This window comes from Geotrypetes seraphini, chromosome 2 (assembly GCF_902459505.1).
Source record: "Geotrypetes seraphini chromosome 2, aGeoSer1.1, whole genome shotgun sequence".
Lineage (NCBI taxonomy): Eukaryota > Metazoa > Chordata > Amphibia > Gymnophiona > Dermophiidae > Geotrypetes > Geotrypetes seraphini.
In genome coordinates, this window is record NC_047085.1 from 409,771,847 (window position 1) to 409,788,503 (window position 16,657).

Consider the following 16,657-nt stretch of genomic DNA (forward strand, 5'->3'; position numbering starts at 1 on the left):
GTGGAGAGTTTTTTTGTGAAGAATCCAGATGCCTTGAGTGTGTTGACCGTTGAGGTGGGCTCCCCAGCCTAGCATGGAAGCATCTGTAGTAAGCAACTTCTGGTATGGTGGGGACTGAAAGATAAGGCCCCTGGTTAGATTGGACAGAAACATCCACCACAGAAGGGATTGAGTGAACTGTGAGGTCACTTGTATTGGTTGAGATAGAGGCTTGAGTCCACTGAGAGGAGAGAGCTTATCGCAGCACTTGGAGGTGAAGACGTGCAAATGAACTGTGGATGCAATGTGACCCAGCAAACCTAACATTTGATATGCAGTGATGTTTGGTAGAGAGGAAACTTTCTGGCACAGGTAGATAAGATTGTCAACTCTCTGTAGAGGTAGAAAAGCTCAAGCCTGGATTGTGTCTAGAAATGCTCTAGAATTGGATGGAGACCTCCAGTCTTTTTTGGTATCAGGAAAGATTTGGAGGGAGTAGAACCTTCGGCCCCTCTTTCATTGAGCTGGAAGAGGGCTGAGAGCTCATGATGGAGAGTCTTTTGAAGGGAGTTCAAAAATATTATTTTAAAGGATAGTTCAGAAGTTTCTGCAGTAAGTGAAAGGCATAACCGTGGTCCACCACTTGGAGGACCCATTGCTCTGATGTTATAAGGGTACAGCAATGGTAAAAGTGCTGGTGTGCTTCATAGGGGAAGAGCCTGAGGGAGAGAGAGAGAGAAACACTGGCAATTCTCTCTAGAAGGGTGTCATAAAGATTGTAATTGCTTGGATTGTGACAGAGACTGAGGCTTCTGTTGTCTCTGCTGTCTAGGATGCCTTTAATTTGTTGTTCGAGATGATGTAAATGGCTGATTATACCTACACTTGGAGGAGTAGAAAGTAGAGCATCTTGAGATATTGGAATACCGTTTGAAGATTGTGCCTGTGAAGATTGTACATTAAACAAGGTTATCATACAATCCGTGTGCTTCTTGATTCGCTCTGTAGTCCCCTCAATGCAATCCAGAAACAAATTGTCACCTATGCATAGGATTATTGGAGACTTGGTCTAAATCTGAGAGATAAGTCTGCCTGTGCATTGCAATAGACACTGCTGAAGTGTGGGAGGTGACATCAAATGTTGATCTGACCATATATTTTCTGGTCTCTAACAAATCATTGGTCATATGTTGAAAAGATTTGAGCTGATCCAATGGAAGCTGGTAACTGTTAATCTAATCTAACCTGGTATTTGTGCGTTACACTATACCTACAAAGTTCAAGGCGACTTACAGTAAGAAAAGGAGAACAGATTAGTACATTGCTGACATCCTGGGATAAACATTATAATATTAGGTTGCACTAGAGGGGAAAAGTAAGACTTTTGGGATTTCTCAAGGTAGAGATATCCACAGGAGGTACATTAAGAGAGCAATCAGAGGAGGAGTAAAGCACAGCAAAGTCCAGAAGTAGTGGAAGACAGTTGCACCATTAGCTAGTGAGTAGCTGAGTACAGTGCCAGTTAAAGTCATTAGTTGGCATGTAGCTGAGTTCTTGGTTACTGCATAGTAGTTGGATGAGGTGATCAGAGCTGAAAAATGTTGAACTAGTGGCTGGTAGAGAGAGTCGAAAAGTAGTTTCTTATGAAATGTGGTGTAGTTGGGTTCTGTTCTGACAGTTTCGGTGAGGTTGTTCCAAGTTTTCATACCCAAGAATGTGAACATTGAGTGGAATACTCTTTTGTATTTGAGGTTTTTTGTTGTGGGGAGGTTAAATTGAATCCTGTCGATATTTGTGTGTGAAGTGTGGAGAACAGGTGAATTAGTAGCACAGCGAAGTTTCCGTAGAGTATGCGGTATATGATGCAGGATGCTTTGAATTTTATTCGAGATGAGACGGGTAGCCAGTGAAGTTGTTTGAAGTAGTTGGAGCTTGAGTCGTATTTTTTTCAGTTTGAATATGAGTCTTGTAGCTGTATTTTGTATGTGCTGCATTTTGCAAATAAAGGTGGTGTTAGTACCCATGTAGATGGAGTTGCAGTAATCTAGCTGGGACAAGATCAGCATCTGCACGAGCAAGGCAAAGTGATGTTGATGGAAGTGTGGTCTGGTGAGTCTCGGTTGTCTCATAGTGAAGAAGGTTTTCTTCCAGAGGTTAGAGATTTGCAGATCCATTGACAGCATGGAATCCAAAATACTGCCCAGATCTTTGGAGGATTTTTCTACTGTGAGGGTGTTACCTGTTTGGAGAGTGATGTTTGCCATGGTTGTCTGTTGTGGGGTATGAAAGTAAAGAATTTGATTTGAGGCATTTAGCTTTAGTTTGTTGTTTGTTGCCCAGGGTTGTATTGTGTCTATGTTGTCTGAGATTTTTTGGATTGTATCAGTTTGGTTACTGGTTATTGGGATGAGGAGAAGGATGTCATCTGCATATGACAAGATGCACTCATCATTGAATTTAATCTCTCCAAGTGAGCTCATAAATAGGTTGAATAATATAGGGGAGAGCGGGGAGCCTTGAGGCAGAATGGCTTCCAGAGATTTGAGATAAAATGTTATATAAAAGTTACAATTGAGTATTATTAGCGAGCATGGTTGCTTGGAATATCCATGTGCCAAACTTATCCAAGGTTTTGCCCTCTCTGCCTGGTGGAGTACTCTTATAAGTATGACGGCTGCTTGCTCGTTTTAAGGCAGACTCTATCAGAGACTGGTGCTATAGTTGTGGTCTATCAAATCTAGGACAAGTCTAATTTACATGGAGCCACTGGAATAGAGTGGGGTATCCCAATTTTTATAGAGGGCTTCCTTCATAAGCTTATAGAATGGTACCTTGATACAATCTTTAGGATACTTCTTGTAGCCTAAGGTCTCCATGAGTACTGCCTAAAGCTCCTCTTCTGACTCCATGTTAATAGAGAGTGCCTCCTCTATCTGTCTGATGAAGTTAGTAAAGGATAGAATTTCAGGAAGAGATGGAGACTGATATCATCAGCAGAGAAATTTGGGTAGTCATTGGAAAAGCATGGTGACTAATCTCAGTCAGAGTTCTCAATGTCAGCTCTTCTGGTAATGAAACATTGAGAACGTTAAGAGTGAGACAAAGAGCATCGGCGTGAGGTTGGAGTGCTCTGCTTCCTTGAAGAAGACACATATGTTGTGCGTCTCTTTAATGCAGATTACTTAATGTCAAGGTGTCTGAGATCGATGCCTCAATGTACTGTGTGGTGATGCTCAGACTAGGCTGAACCTGGGATTCACGATGCAGGAGTTTGCACTGGATGCAACTGCAGAATCCTAGCTAGTTCTTGCTTGAAGCTGTTCCTTCAGCAATTGCACCAGTCAAAGGGCTCAATGGTCCGTGGAGGTTGAGTAGATGTCAACGAAGGGAAATGAAAGAAAAGACAAAATAATGACAAAACTGAATGAAAAAAAGGAACCAGAAAGCATTAAAAAAGGCTACATAAGAACATAAGAATTGCCACTGCTGGGTCAGAAAAGTGGTCCATCGTGCCCAGCAGTCCTCTCCTGCAGCAGACCCTAGGTCAAAGACCAGTGCCCTAACTGAGACCAACCCTACCTGCATACATTCCGGTTCAGCAGGAACTTGTCTAACTTTGTCTTGAATCCCTGGAGGGTGTTTTCCCCTATAACAACCACCGAAAGAGTGTTCCAGTTTTCCACCACTCTCTGGGTGAAGAAGAACTTCCTTACGTTTGTACGGAATCTATCCCCTTTTAACTTTAGAGAGTGCCCTCTCGTTCTTCCTACCTTGGAGAGGATGAACAACCTGTCTTTACTAAATCTACTCCCTTCAGTATCTTGAATGTTTCTATCAAGTCCCCCCTCAGTCTCTTTTTTTCAAGGGAGAAGAGGCCCAGTTTCTCTAATCTCTCACTGTACGTCAACTCCTCCAGCCCCTTAACCATTTTAGTCACTCTTCTCTGTACCCTTTCGAGTAGTACTGTGTCCTTCTTCATGTACGGCGACCAGTGCTGGATGCAGTACTCCAGGTGAGGGTGAACCATGGCCTGGTACAGCGGCATGATAACCTTCTCCGATCTGGTTGTGATCCCCTTCTTAATCATTCCTAGCATTCTGTTCGTGTAAACATAAAATGATTTGCATCACTTAAGCAAAACTTCAACAGCTCTGTTGCTCATACCATTCAACTGAGTCAAATTTTAACTGACTTGCTCAAGATCACAAGGAACAGCAGCAGAATATGAACCTGGCTTCCCTGGTTGTAAGCCCATTGCTATGAACTACAAGGCTACTCCTCTACTCCACTGCCCCCTGACTATTCTCCTTATTTCCCCTTCCCTACTCCTCTCAGTTCTACTCCAGCTCCCTTCCTTTCCAATCTTCTAATCCTATTCCAAATCACTCCTCAAATTATTAGTCCACTGCTCAAAACTACTTACATTTTGCTTCTACTCTTTCCTCTTATACCACCTTACCACCAAACAAAGCCAATATAAATTATATGGATGACATTAAAAAAAAAGAATCTATTTAGAGACACTTTGGTAGTCATTTTGCAAAGCAAACAGAAATATCCCCCTTCAAAACCTGCAAAAATTCTCAAAAAAAATTTTCCCCAATTCTCAGGCCTATGTTTCTCTCTTCCTTTGGAATATTATAGACCCATTTTCCATGTGAACTTCTGGTCAATACTTTCCTGTACTGTTCTGATAATAGCAATAAAAATATTATATGGAATTAAACATCCATACTATAAAAAAGTCCAATGTATATAAATTTAATAAAGTATGAGTATGAACCATAAAAGTTAGTAACACTTTATTCATACACTTTACATTAATTACTTCATATGATGCTCTATACAAACAAAAATATTGGGCAGAAAGCGTTGATACCTAACTTTTAATGAATAAGGTGAAATACCCAATTTAAGTTCATATCACATTTTCTACTACTAATAATAATAATAACTTTATTCTTTTATATCGCCATAACCAAATGTTCTAGGCGGTTTACTCTAAAAAGAGCTGGACAATCAGCAAAATATAATAATATAGTAAAAAATACAAATATTTGTAAAATAGAATTTCAATAATAAAACTCACTAAGTAATAAACTTATCAAACAAAGATAATTTCCAAAAACTGCAATAGGATAACACAGCTTGCTGAATACATTTATCTAACCAAGATTGTTGCCTACCAGCTCGAAATGCTAGGGTCCTATCTAAGAAGGTCTTATATCTACAATATCTTAAAATCCATGCACATCTAGGATTTGTTTCTTGTTTTATTTAATATATGTACATTTATCTTATAAAATTAATAAAAACATTGGAAAAAAAATCCATGCACTATTTATAGCACTTTAATAAATAGTTCCCTATGGAATTACTATGCCCCTCTTTTATTATGGCCCCCTTTTTTTAAAATAATAAGTAATGAACTAAATGAATAAATTAAAGTTTGTAGTTTAAAAGCTAGGGAGGATGGGCTCAAGACGGTGATGTAAGCAGGAGCAAGAGAACTGTGTGGCTTGTCTCTCTGAGAAAACCCGAAATGGGTATAGCTCCATAATCTGAGGCTTGTTCCCTTATTTACAAAATCCTTTCAGTATCATTTTGGCAACTGGTGGTTTATACATTTTTTAATTTAATTAGGTAACCACCTGGGTTTTTCCCATTTATTGTTGTACTCCTTTTATCAAGCCACGTTAGGGTTTTTAATCACTGGCTGCTGAATTCCTATCAACGTCTGAGCTTTTAACGCAATGGCCAGTGATTAAAAAACAAATATATGCCCGCCTTTATCAAGCTGCATTAGGGTTTTTTGTTATACAGTAGTTAATGCTATAAAAGATGAACATGCTAAATCAATCATGGGCAAACTACGGCCTGTTTAGTATTTTTATACCGGCCCGCTGACCGCGAGCCCTACATACCTCCCTCCAGAGCAGCGTTGGGCCGGCAGCACCCTAAACAGGCTGCTTTGCAGCCTTCTCTTAACAAAGAATTCCCTCTGCCGCATCACTGATGATGTCATCAGTAACTCGGCACACGGAAAGCTGCGATGAGAGAAGGTCATGAAGCAGCCTGTTTAGAGTGCTGCTGGCTCGACGCTACTCTGGAGGAAGGTATGTAGGGCTCACGGTCGGTGGGGTTCAGATGGGAGGGAAGGATGGAGGGTCAGCAGGGGTTCAGCTGTGCGGCAGGTGCTTAAGGGTTCTGCTGCACAAGGGATGGGAGGGAGGGAAGAATAGAAGCTGGGCAAGGGTTCTGCTGCACAGGGGGATGGGAGGGATGGAGGGATAGAAAGATGCTCTTGGTCCAGCCTCTCTTAAATTTGAGAATACACTGCTGCCCACAAGTCAAAAAGTTTGCCCACCCCTGTGCTAAATGCTCCCTTTAAAGCACCTTTAATTGAAAATCATTTTGGCTATATTATCTTTGTTGCTAAGGATGTGCATTATAGGTGGCAAGCACTGCTTAAGGAAAAATGGTTTTAAAAGAGTAAATAAAACAAATCTAACAAAATAATTCACTGCTCTGATAGACTTGGAGTAAAGCTCAAGGATTATCTTTGAGGCATACTAGATTAATTTGATGCTTCCAAAATTATTTTTGATATAAATTTATTTTAAAGTTTAAATTTCTTCTCATCCACAGTGACCACAGTGCATAGAGCAGTATCACAAAACTGCTAGAAGAATGCTCATCAAAAAAGACAGCTACAAATAATTAAAATGTCCTGCACTAATCATACAATCCCTTTCAAATGTGTGAATTTCATTAGACAATCTTGCAAATTAGACACTGCTATTCTGTATAAAACAGCCACCAGGAAAAAAAATTAAATGTCCAAGCATTGCCCTTTAATAGTCCAATTTATATGGGTAAAACACAAATATTATATTTAAAAAAAGTTAATAAAACAGGAAAAACTGAACTGTGGCTACTTTTCTGGAACTCTCAGAAAATATTATATAAAATTAACATGTAGAGTCAAAATATGATGAGAAGTTCATCATCAACTGTATGTTTTGAAAGCTTGTACTACATATTTTCTGTTAAGTTCATTAAACTATACAAAACAGCTCTATGAGACCACTTTTTATCAAGCCACGTTAGGGTTTTTTTTTTTATCACCGGCAACTGTGGTAAAAGCTACCAACACTCATAGAAGTTCCAATGACATTGGAACTTTACCGCAGCGCCCAGCGATATAAAGCTAACGCAAGCCTGATAAAAGGGGACCTAGATAATTTGAGGACCCCTTATTATCAAGCTGCAGTAGAGCATTTAGCACAGGATAGGCGAGGTAAATTCTCTGACACTCATAGGAATTGAAATGAGCGAGCAAATATTTCACTGGCGCCACGCTAAAACGTTCTACTGCAGTCGATAAAAGGGGGCCTTGATCAAATGTGAATGCCACATGCATAGTCACAAAAGAAAGTTGAATTTACCGTGCATTCTTAGTGAAACCTTCTTGGGCTCTGGTGGTATATCTATGTGAACAAATTTCCTGGTTCTTAATTTGTCTCCTTGATCTCTGGTCCCATCTGGCATGGTTTCCATGGCAATGTCTGCTTCCATGTCACTACTAACCTGCCTGGTCACATTCTAACATTGCCTGGAAGGGACGGATTAAAAAAAATCTGAACTAGATAAATAAAGAACAAAAAGGCATATTTTATATAAAAATAAAAAAATACATAAAAATAACAATAACCAAGATACATGTATTATAACAATATTTCAATTTGGGGAAAGAATGCAGATCATCGTTCATAGAATTCTTTTCAACACACATGTACCTATGTAGCTGTATTGTCTCTGTTTGTGTCTGACTTAGAGTGCATGTATGGGGCAGCTCTGTTCATGGCTTTCCCTACATACACTTTTCCTCAGCTGAAATAGTATAGGAAAAACATGCAGGGCCTAATCCTAGATGACAACAGTAAGTTTCAAGTTTATTGAAGTTTTATTTTCCACTTTAATTACCAAAGTGGTGTGCATTGTACAAAATTTATAAAAAAAAATAAAATAAGTATAATGGGGAAACGAGAACATAAATTACAACAAATAGTTGACGATACAAGCTACAAAAGGGAAATGGATGGGATACATTTCATAAAATAAAAGAAAGGGAGAAGGGAATTTATAACTAGGATTAAATGCATGAGAGTCAGACAACAGCCACCATTATCTGAGTCTCATATGCATTTAATCCTAGCTATAAATCTCACAGACATCTTTAAAAAGAAAGGTTTTAAGGCTAGATTTGAACTTGCTAAGGTTAGTCTCCTGTCTCAGGTCCAAAGGAAGGGTGTTCCACAAAGTGGGCACAACCACTGAATTAATAGACTTGCGTGTGGTATCATAAAATAATTGTCGAACCGAAGGGGACTGTAGAGATGCTACTGTGATGAACAAAGTGAACGCGAAGTTTCATATGGAATCAATAGCCTGTGGATAAATATAGGGGTATGATTAGTTTGGACTGTGAAAGCAAGGAAAATAATTTTGAATGCAACAAGCAAATTTTTTGGCAAATATAATTTTATTGCAGTATTTTGGATAAGTTGTAATCTCATGATCTCCTTTTCAGTAATACCCTGGTAAAGAGAATTACAGTAGTCTAAAGTAGAAATAACCAAAGAATGAATGAGAATATTGAGCGACTTTCGATCTAGAAGAGAGAAAATAGATCTTATTATTTTGAGTAAAAAAAACAACCAACCATTTTTGAACTACTGAGCTTATTTGTGCGTGGAAAGTTAGTTTGTTTGTCAAAAACCACTCCTAGGAGTTTGATAGTAGACAGTAGAGGGGCTCATTATTCACAGCATTAGACTTACAAAAGTTCCTTAGGTTACTATGGAACTTGTAAGTCTAGGTGCTCCTTTTACTAAGCTTGTGCTAGCAGTTTTAGCACGCGCTTAGCGCATGCTACAATGCCGCACACACTAGACGCTAACGCCTTCATTGAGCTGGCATTAGTTTTTCCACGGGGGTTGGTTTAGCGCGGAAGTTAGCACATGCTAATCTGCAGTGCGTGCTAAAAACGCTAGCACAGCTTAGTAAAAGGAGCCCTAAGCACTTTGAAAATATACCTCTAATTGTATTGGGATAGAGCAAATACACATAATTGAACTGTGAGGGATTCCTTTTCTTTTGCTGACAAAAAAAGCATGGCTTTAGAATTTGTAATTGCTGAGTGATAGAAGATTTGGCCAAGCCAAGTGCTAATCATATTCAGTTTTTGGCTGATTATCCTGAATTTCAAAACTGATTGTGTGTTTGAACTGGATGAATAAGTTGGATATAATCCGCATACACAAAGACCGTGAATCCTATTGATTATACAATGGTCAGAAAAGGGACAAGGAATAGATTGAAAAGCATGAGTGATAAGATGGAACCTTGGGTGACACCTGAACCTTGTGAATAAGGATCTGAAGAGGAAGTTTGAAGGCAGACCTGCTATTGTCTATTAGAGAAGTATGAAGTAAAACCATTTAAGGCAGTTCCTGAAATACCCAAAGAATCAAGATGGTTTAGAAGAATTCAATGGTCAATTATATCAAAGGCTGCCATTAGATCTAAAGAAATCAAAAGGACAGATTTTCTCTGATCTAGGTAGTTCCTGATCAATGTTAACTAAACCTAGGAGAGAAAGCTCCATAGAATAGTGAGGTCTGAAACCTGTTTGATTTGGGTGCATTGCATTTGTTTTCTTCAGGAATGGTGTTAGTTGATTGAAACACTATAATGTTAACTGAAAGCCAAAACCTATGGGAATGTAAATTCAAAATCACAAATAAGGTTACTATCCCACAACTAAAAGTTGTGTCATGTTGAGAGGAAAGGTCTCAGAGATCCTGCTTTTCAAGAACATTTAAGTGCTTTTCAATAACATTTAAAATAAGTGCAATTTATTTATTTATTGAAAAAGTTAAAAAAAAGTTTAAAAGTTTAAAGATTTAAATCAATGAGTGAAAGGTTTTGGTCGATAAAAGAAAATCCCACCTGCATGGTTATCTCAATGATTATTTATTGATTGAAGCAGGGTCTCTGAGACCTTCCTCTCAACACGACACAACTTTTAGTTGTGGGATAGTAACCTTATTTGTCAGTTGATTGAAGACAATCTTTTCGGTTAGCTTAGCAAGAAAAGGGATATTAGCTATTAGTCGATAACACAAGGCAACAAAAAAAAATTTTCTGAATCATCTGACAACACAGAACATTTTTCTAAATCAGTTGTTTACGCTGATTTCAGATCTTGTATAAGTTTTTTTTTTCCAGTCACGTAAACTTTTAAAGTTATGACTAAAGTTAGTTTACAGCGTTTTAGCATATAGGTTTTTAAGAATTACAGCATCAACTTAAAATAAACGTTGTATTATCTTCGGTCCAAAGTCAAATAAGCACACAGAATTGCATAATTATACTGGACTGTGTCACTTAGCAACCAATATTTCTTCAAAAATGCTTAGAGTATGATTTCTTTTTGCGAGTTGTGTCTGGATTGTCACATCCAGCAGTAGTCGGACATCATGCTCTCATTCCAGAAACCTTGGTAGCGATGCTCCATTAACTGAATGTCCTGATGAAAATGTTTTCCTTCCTCGTCACTCACCAAACTAAGGTTTTCCGGAAAAAAGTCAAGATGTGAGTGCAAAAAGTGTATTTTTAATGACATGCGACAGCCAAGTTTCTGATAAGAGTCAAGGAGATTCTGAACTCCTTCGTATGAAGGAAACTTATGGTTGCCCAGAAAGTTTTCCACTAACCACTTGAATACTTCCCAAGCTGCCAAGCTCCCAAGCTGAGCTGCTGAGAATGATTGCTTAAAATCTACATCCTCATAATGGATTTCTCTATGGGCCTATAAATATCCCTTCCTTCAGTTTTGCAGTGCTGATTTTTGGAAATTTCTTAACAAGATATTGAAAACCTGGTAAGTTTGCTTTACCCATGGCCTTTACTAGGTTCTTCATCAACCCCAGCTTGATATGAAGAGATGGAAGAAATATTTTATGAGGATCCACCAATGGCATAAATTTCTCACTGCATAGATATCTCTCAGCTGCCAGACACGCTTGACATAATATTTAGCTGGGCAAGTCACTTAATCCTCCATAGCTCCAGGTACGTTAGATAGATTGTGAGCTCACTGGGACAGATAGGGAAAATGCTTGAGTACCTGATTAGATAACCTTGATAGGTGGTATATAAAATCCTAATAAAACTTGAAAACTTGAAACTATCCCACAAGCACAGGAAACAGCAGTATGACTTTCTGATCACCACAGATGTTCCACTTGTGTGTTTTATAACTGATTACTTCTAGTAAATTCTTCATATTCTCCTCTTTCCTCCACACTGTTCAACATCTACCTTGCCTCATTAGAGAACCTACTACAAAGCTTAAAAGTTAAATTTTATATCTATGCTGACGATATCACCATTATTATTCCCCTTATTTCTCTGACCTCCGAGACAAAGATTCATCTATCATCCATTCTAAATGAAATTGAACGATGGATGACCGAATTCAAATTGAAATTCAACACCGACAAAACTAAATTTTTCCTGGCAAGCCCTAACGACAAAATTAAAGACTCTTCGATCTCCTTGAATGGTCAGGACTTCCCTATTGACCACTCCATTAAAATCCTGGGAGTCACCTTGGATCGCCACCTCACTTTAAATACATACACATACTTACAAGTTAAAAAATGCTTTTCGGTTCTATGGAAACTCAGAACCATCAGAAAATACTTTGATGCACCATCCTTCCACTTACTGGTTCAATCTTCCATCCTGAGCTTGCTCGATTATTACAACATTATTTACTTGGGTTCCTTCAAAAAAACCATTCTAAGACTCAGAGTCATTCAAAATTTGGCACGACTCCATTGGCTGCCCTTAGAGGCACGAATCCTGTTTAAGTTCGCTTGTCTATGTTATAAATCAATATTTGGCCTGGCCCCCGCTTACCTGGTTTCCCACTTCAATCTGGCTAGTTATCTTAGGCCCACATGAAGAATTCATCTGTTCACCTATCCGACAATAAAAGCCTGCCACTACATAAGATTCTTGGACAGAACTCTTGCCATCCAGGCAGGCAAATGGAATGACTGGCTTAGTAACGTTTTTGCGCACTCTTCATCCTACTTCAATTTTAGAAAACTATTAAAAACAAGTCTGTTCAATCGATTTGTTAACTAAGAACCTACTCAGCACTACTTATTCAATCCTGTAACCCTATGAACCTTTTAGCTTTCATATTCTTTATTATGTAAGATTGTATTGCTGACTTTGATTGTAACCTCTTCGCTGATTGTCCAGCGCCTCTTGCTGTAAACCTCCTCGAACTTATATGGCTTTGACGGTATATAAGAATAAAATTATTATTATTATTATATTCTCATAAGACTCCTTTAGATGAGCAGAATGGGCAATTGGTATACTTGGTTTGGAATTTCCGTTGTGCAGTAACATTGCCTTCAAACTTCTCTTGTGACAAACTGTTGAAGAGCCCGTTGATGTCATGACAAAAGCACAATGAGCCATTTGCAGTGAAGAATGTTGTTAAGTTATGTAATAAGTTATACTAGCATCTTTTGCAAGCAAGTGCTTTTGCTTAAGCCTTGAAGCAAGAAGTTCTGCTTTTTCTTTTGAAAGATTTAGTTCACAAATAAGATCTTTGAGCTCCGTTTGTCTAAAGGTCTCTGGTTCTGAATCTTCATCATTTACATAATCAGGATCAGATAATTCTGGATTGTGACCAGCTGCTGCATCATCATCATCACATTCCTCATCATGTTCCACAGAAGCAAGTCTATCTTGTGGAGTTACAGGGACAAGCAGTGAGTCATCATGAGGAATAGGCCTAATAGCAGAATTCAGAGTAGGATATATAATTTTGTGCTTAATTTTAGCTGAGAATCCACTTGTGTTCACAATGCAAAACTAGCAATCTTTAATATGGTTTGCAGTTCTCTCCATATCATTGGGATTGCAAATAACATTGCTGCCTTTTGTAGATTGAGCCAGTCACAAAGTCCATTGGAATAACTGATACAGATGATATGTGGAGCCCAAAACTTATCCCGGTCACCTAATGAACAGCCAAAGTACAATCTGTATACCTTCTTCAGATCTACAGTAATTGGGCGACGTGCTTTCGTCATGAATGAACCACAGACCTAACAAACTATCTGGATGATTAGTACAATGTCTTGGCATGATAAAGACTGATATTAATCACCGTAAATAATGTCTGTAGCATGAAAAAAACAAAGACAACTTCGTTAAACCTCCTTATACATTTATCCTATAAATGCATGATATATCGCCCAATTAACGTTTATAATTATATATAATGAGCCTCATCACAAAAATGTGATGTGCTAGTGAAAAACTAAATACAGATTTAGAATCAGCATGAAAAATACTACAAAATCTACCCAACATTAACTCTGATGACAATGATGTGTTGACTTGTGCAATTGGCGTAGTTGTCTGAGTTACCAGTGGAGAGCTTCTTGATTGGGTTAATTCGAGCTAATTTCCATTGATTTGGGATGGTTCCGAAAGAAAAGCTATTTCCAATCATACTTTGAATAAAAGGACTAAGGATGGAAAAATATTTTTTAATTAGAAAAGGAGGTAAAGATTCAGCCAAGCTGCCTGAGGTATTAATAGTTTGAATAGTTTTTTGAATTTCTGGTAATGAAAGGACATTAAATTCAGAGAACGAGCTGAGGGCTATAGAAAAGCCACAGCTTGCAAGTGAATTATATGCTTTGAATGAAGATTAGATTAGATTAGATTAGAGCAGTAGACTAACCAAAAAGGAAGCTGGTGAAGTCATTTTCATCAGTCACTGCTCTTTCACAAGCCAGAGTCACTAAGGTTAGACTGTCCCAAATCCAGAGAATAAAGAGTGAATTTAAAAGTGATGTGTCTGAAGTATAAATCTAGGGAAGAAAACCTGTCAAAAAGGCATCACATAAAGAAGAATAAAACTTAATTTAGCTTTCTTTGGTGCCGCTGAAAAGTCACAGAGAGGAAGCAGTATTATGGCAGTTTTCAAATAAACCTAGCAAGCTAATTAAATACTACAGGAACTAATGTTGAGGTAAACCTAGGAACAATGATTATACATTGATCAAATTTTGGTTACTAGATGAAAAGAACACAATCAGGAAACCTACTAGTTTACCATTTAACTTTGAGAAGGACAACTATGATAAAATAAGTTAAATGGTAAAACAAAAGTTACCCGGAGTAGCTGTAACTGCAAAGGTTAACAGTTTAAATTTTGCATGGATCTTGTTCAAAAATACCATCTTGGAAGCCCAGACCATGTATTTAAGGTAGAGCAAGGGCCAAATGATAGCATGCATGGTTAAAAGGTGAGGTTATAAGAGACCACTATAGCCAAAAGCGCATCAGTCAAAAATAAAACAAACAAAACAGAAAAAGAATCCAAATGAAGGAAACAGCAAAAGCACTAAGCATTGGCAAAGAAAGAAAAAGTAATTAGAAAAGAAGCATGAAGTAAAGGCAGAAACTCCATCTATAAGTGAAATATGTTGTTGATTGTGCCCTGTAGCGATGGAGAAACATCTATTCATCAATTTGGTATATTGTTAGAAAATACCCCCATCTTATAATTATAATTTGCTCATTGCTATTATTTTCTAACATAGTGGCCAATCATTTACTATGTTACTATGTCTGCCCAACAATCTTTTTTTTTATTATTTTTTGTGATATTTTTGCCATAGAAGTCTGTCTGGCACTGTCATCAGTTCCAACTACTGGAATAAATGCAAATGTTTATTATCTTTCTGCTTTATTAAAGTTTTTTTGAAATTTTGGTTTCAAATTATGCTATGCTACTGTTATGTTTTTTTGTTTTTTGTAATTGTTTATTTAAAGTGAAGCACAGCACAAAAAGAGACCAGATATAACAAACAGGCCACAACACCCCACAAATAGAATAATAGAATATTATGGTCTCCTTTTACTAAGGTGCGCTAGCGTTTTTAGTGCACACAGGATATCACCGCGCTAAGCAGCTAGAACTAACGCCAGCTCAATGCTGGCGTTAAAGTCTAGCGCGCGCTATTCCGTGTGTTAATGCCCTAAAGCAGCTTAGTATAAGGAGCCCAATATGCAGTATGCTTCCAAAAATGTTTGCCAGCCAGGCTACAAAAAGGAGTAACAGGGTGGGGGAGGAGAATTTTCTGTTAAGTTAGCCAAGTAGTTGGTAAAATCAGTTGAGTGGTGCATCCCTTGAAAAGATCCTGGAAAGAACAGTGGAGGACCCTTGTACTAAAACTTAGCAAATGATAATGGAATCAGTATGTGCTAAATGCTTAGAAGCCCAATTTATACCTATGGGCATCTTACCATTTAGTGTATGCCAATTCCATTAGCATGTGCTAAGGTTGGTAAAAGGAGGCATAAACACACAATAAAAACTTTTTTAGGTATATTAGAAGCAAGAAACCAGTAAAAGAATCAGTTGGACTGCTAGATGGAAGAGGAGTAAAGGGTGTACTCAGGGAAGATGAGGCCATAGCGGGGAGACCATTTGGTCTCCCTGTTATGGACTCATCTTCCCTGAGAACCTACTTGATGCAAGGTTCCACATTAGGAATCACTGCCCAGGAAAAAGATCTAGATGTCATTGTTGATGATACATTGAACTTTTCTGCTCAGTGTACAGTGACAGCTAAGAAAGCAATTAAAATGTTAGAAGTTGTTAGGAAATAAATAGAAAAAATTAGATAATTATAATGCCTTTGTTCCGCTCCATGGTTTGACCATACCTTGAATACTGTGTACCATTCTGGTCACCACACCTCATAAAAATATAGCGGAATTATAAAAGGTACAGAGAAGGGCAACATAAATGATTATGATTATTGAAAGCTTTTATACTGTTACTAATGACCAGGGAGTCAATTCAGAGTGGTCTACATGAGCCTCTGCAAAGGCGCTACACTAGATGAGCTTCTGTAAAGATGACATAATACATTAGCTTCTGTAGAGATGTTACCATACATGGGTGCTATCCTGAAATACACAGAGCTCTGTGGTGGTGTTATAGAGTTATTAAACAGTGGTGCCTCACATAACGGACGCCTCGCACAGCGAACACTGCGCACAATGAACTTTATGTCTTGATCCGTACAACGAACTTCGTTTCACACAACGAAGTCGCCCGAGCTGCATCCTTCCGCGCAGGCACTGCGCTTAACTGCCCTCTCTCCGCCTGGCTCCCTCTTGCCCCCCCGACTCCCCGACACGATCGGGGCAAAAAGGAGCCCAAGCCGATTCCCCAACTCCCCACACAATATCGGGCCAGGAGGGAGCCCAAGTCCTCCTGGCCACGGCGACCCCCTAACCCCACCCTGCACTACATTACGGGCAGGAGGGATCCCAGGCCCTCCTGCCCTCGACGCAAACCCCCCTCCCCCCAACGACCGCCCCCCCAAGAACCTCCGACCGCCCCCCCCAGCCGACCCGCGACCCCCCTGGCCGACCCCCACCCCCCTTCCCCGTACCTTTCTGTAGTTGGCCGGACAGACGGGAGCCAAACCCGCCTGTCCGGCAGGCAGCCAACGACGGAATGAGGCCGGATTGGCCCATCCGTCCCAAAGCTCCG

The 16,657-nt window shown here is 38.9% G+C and overlaps 1 protein-coding gene across 1 annotated transcript in view; it reads right to left on the reverse strand.

The window, feature by feature from the left end:
• Positions 1-16,657, reverse strand: part of PHF14 (PHD finger protein 14) — a 677,625-nt gene that overhangs the window by 374,143 nt on the left and 286,825 nt on the right. The window contains 1 exon segment of the mRNA XM_033931008.1: positions 7,447-7,594. Within this exon segment, the coding sequence (XP_033786899.1) occupies positions 7,447-7,594 (148 nt within the window).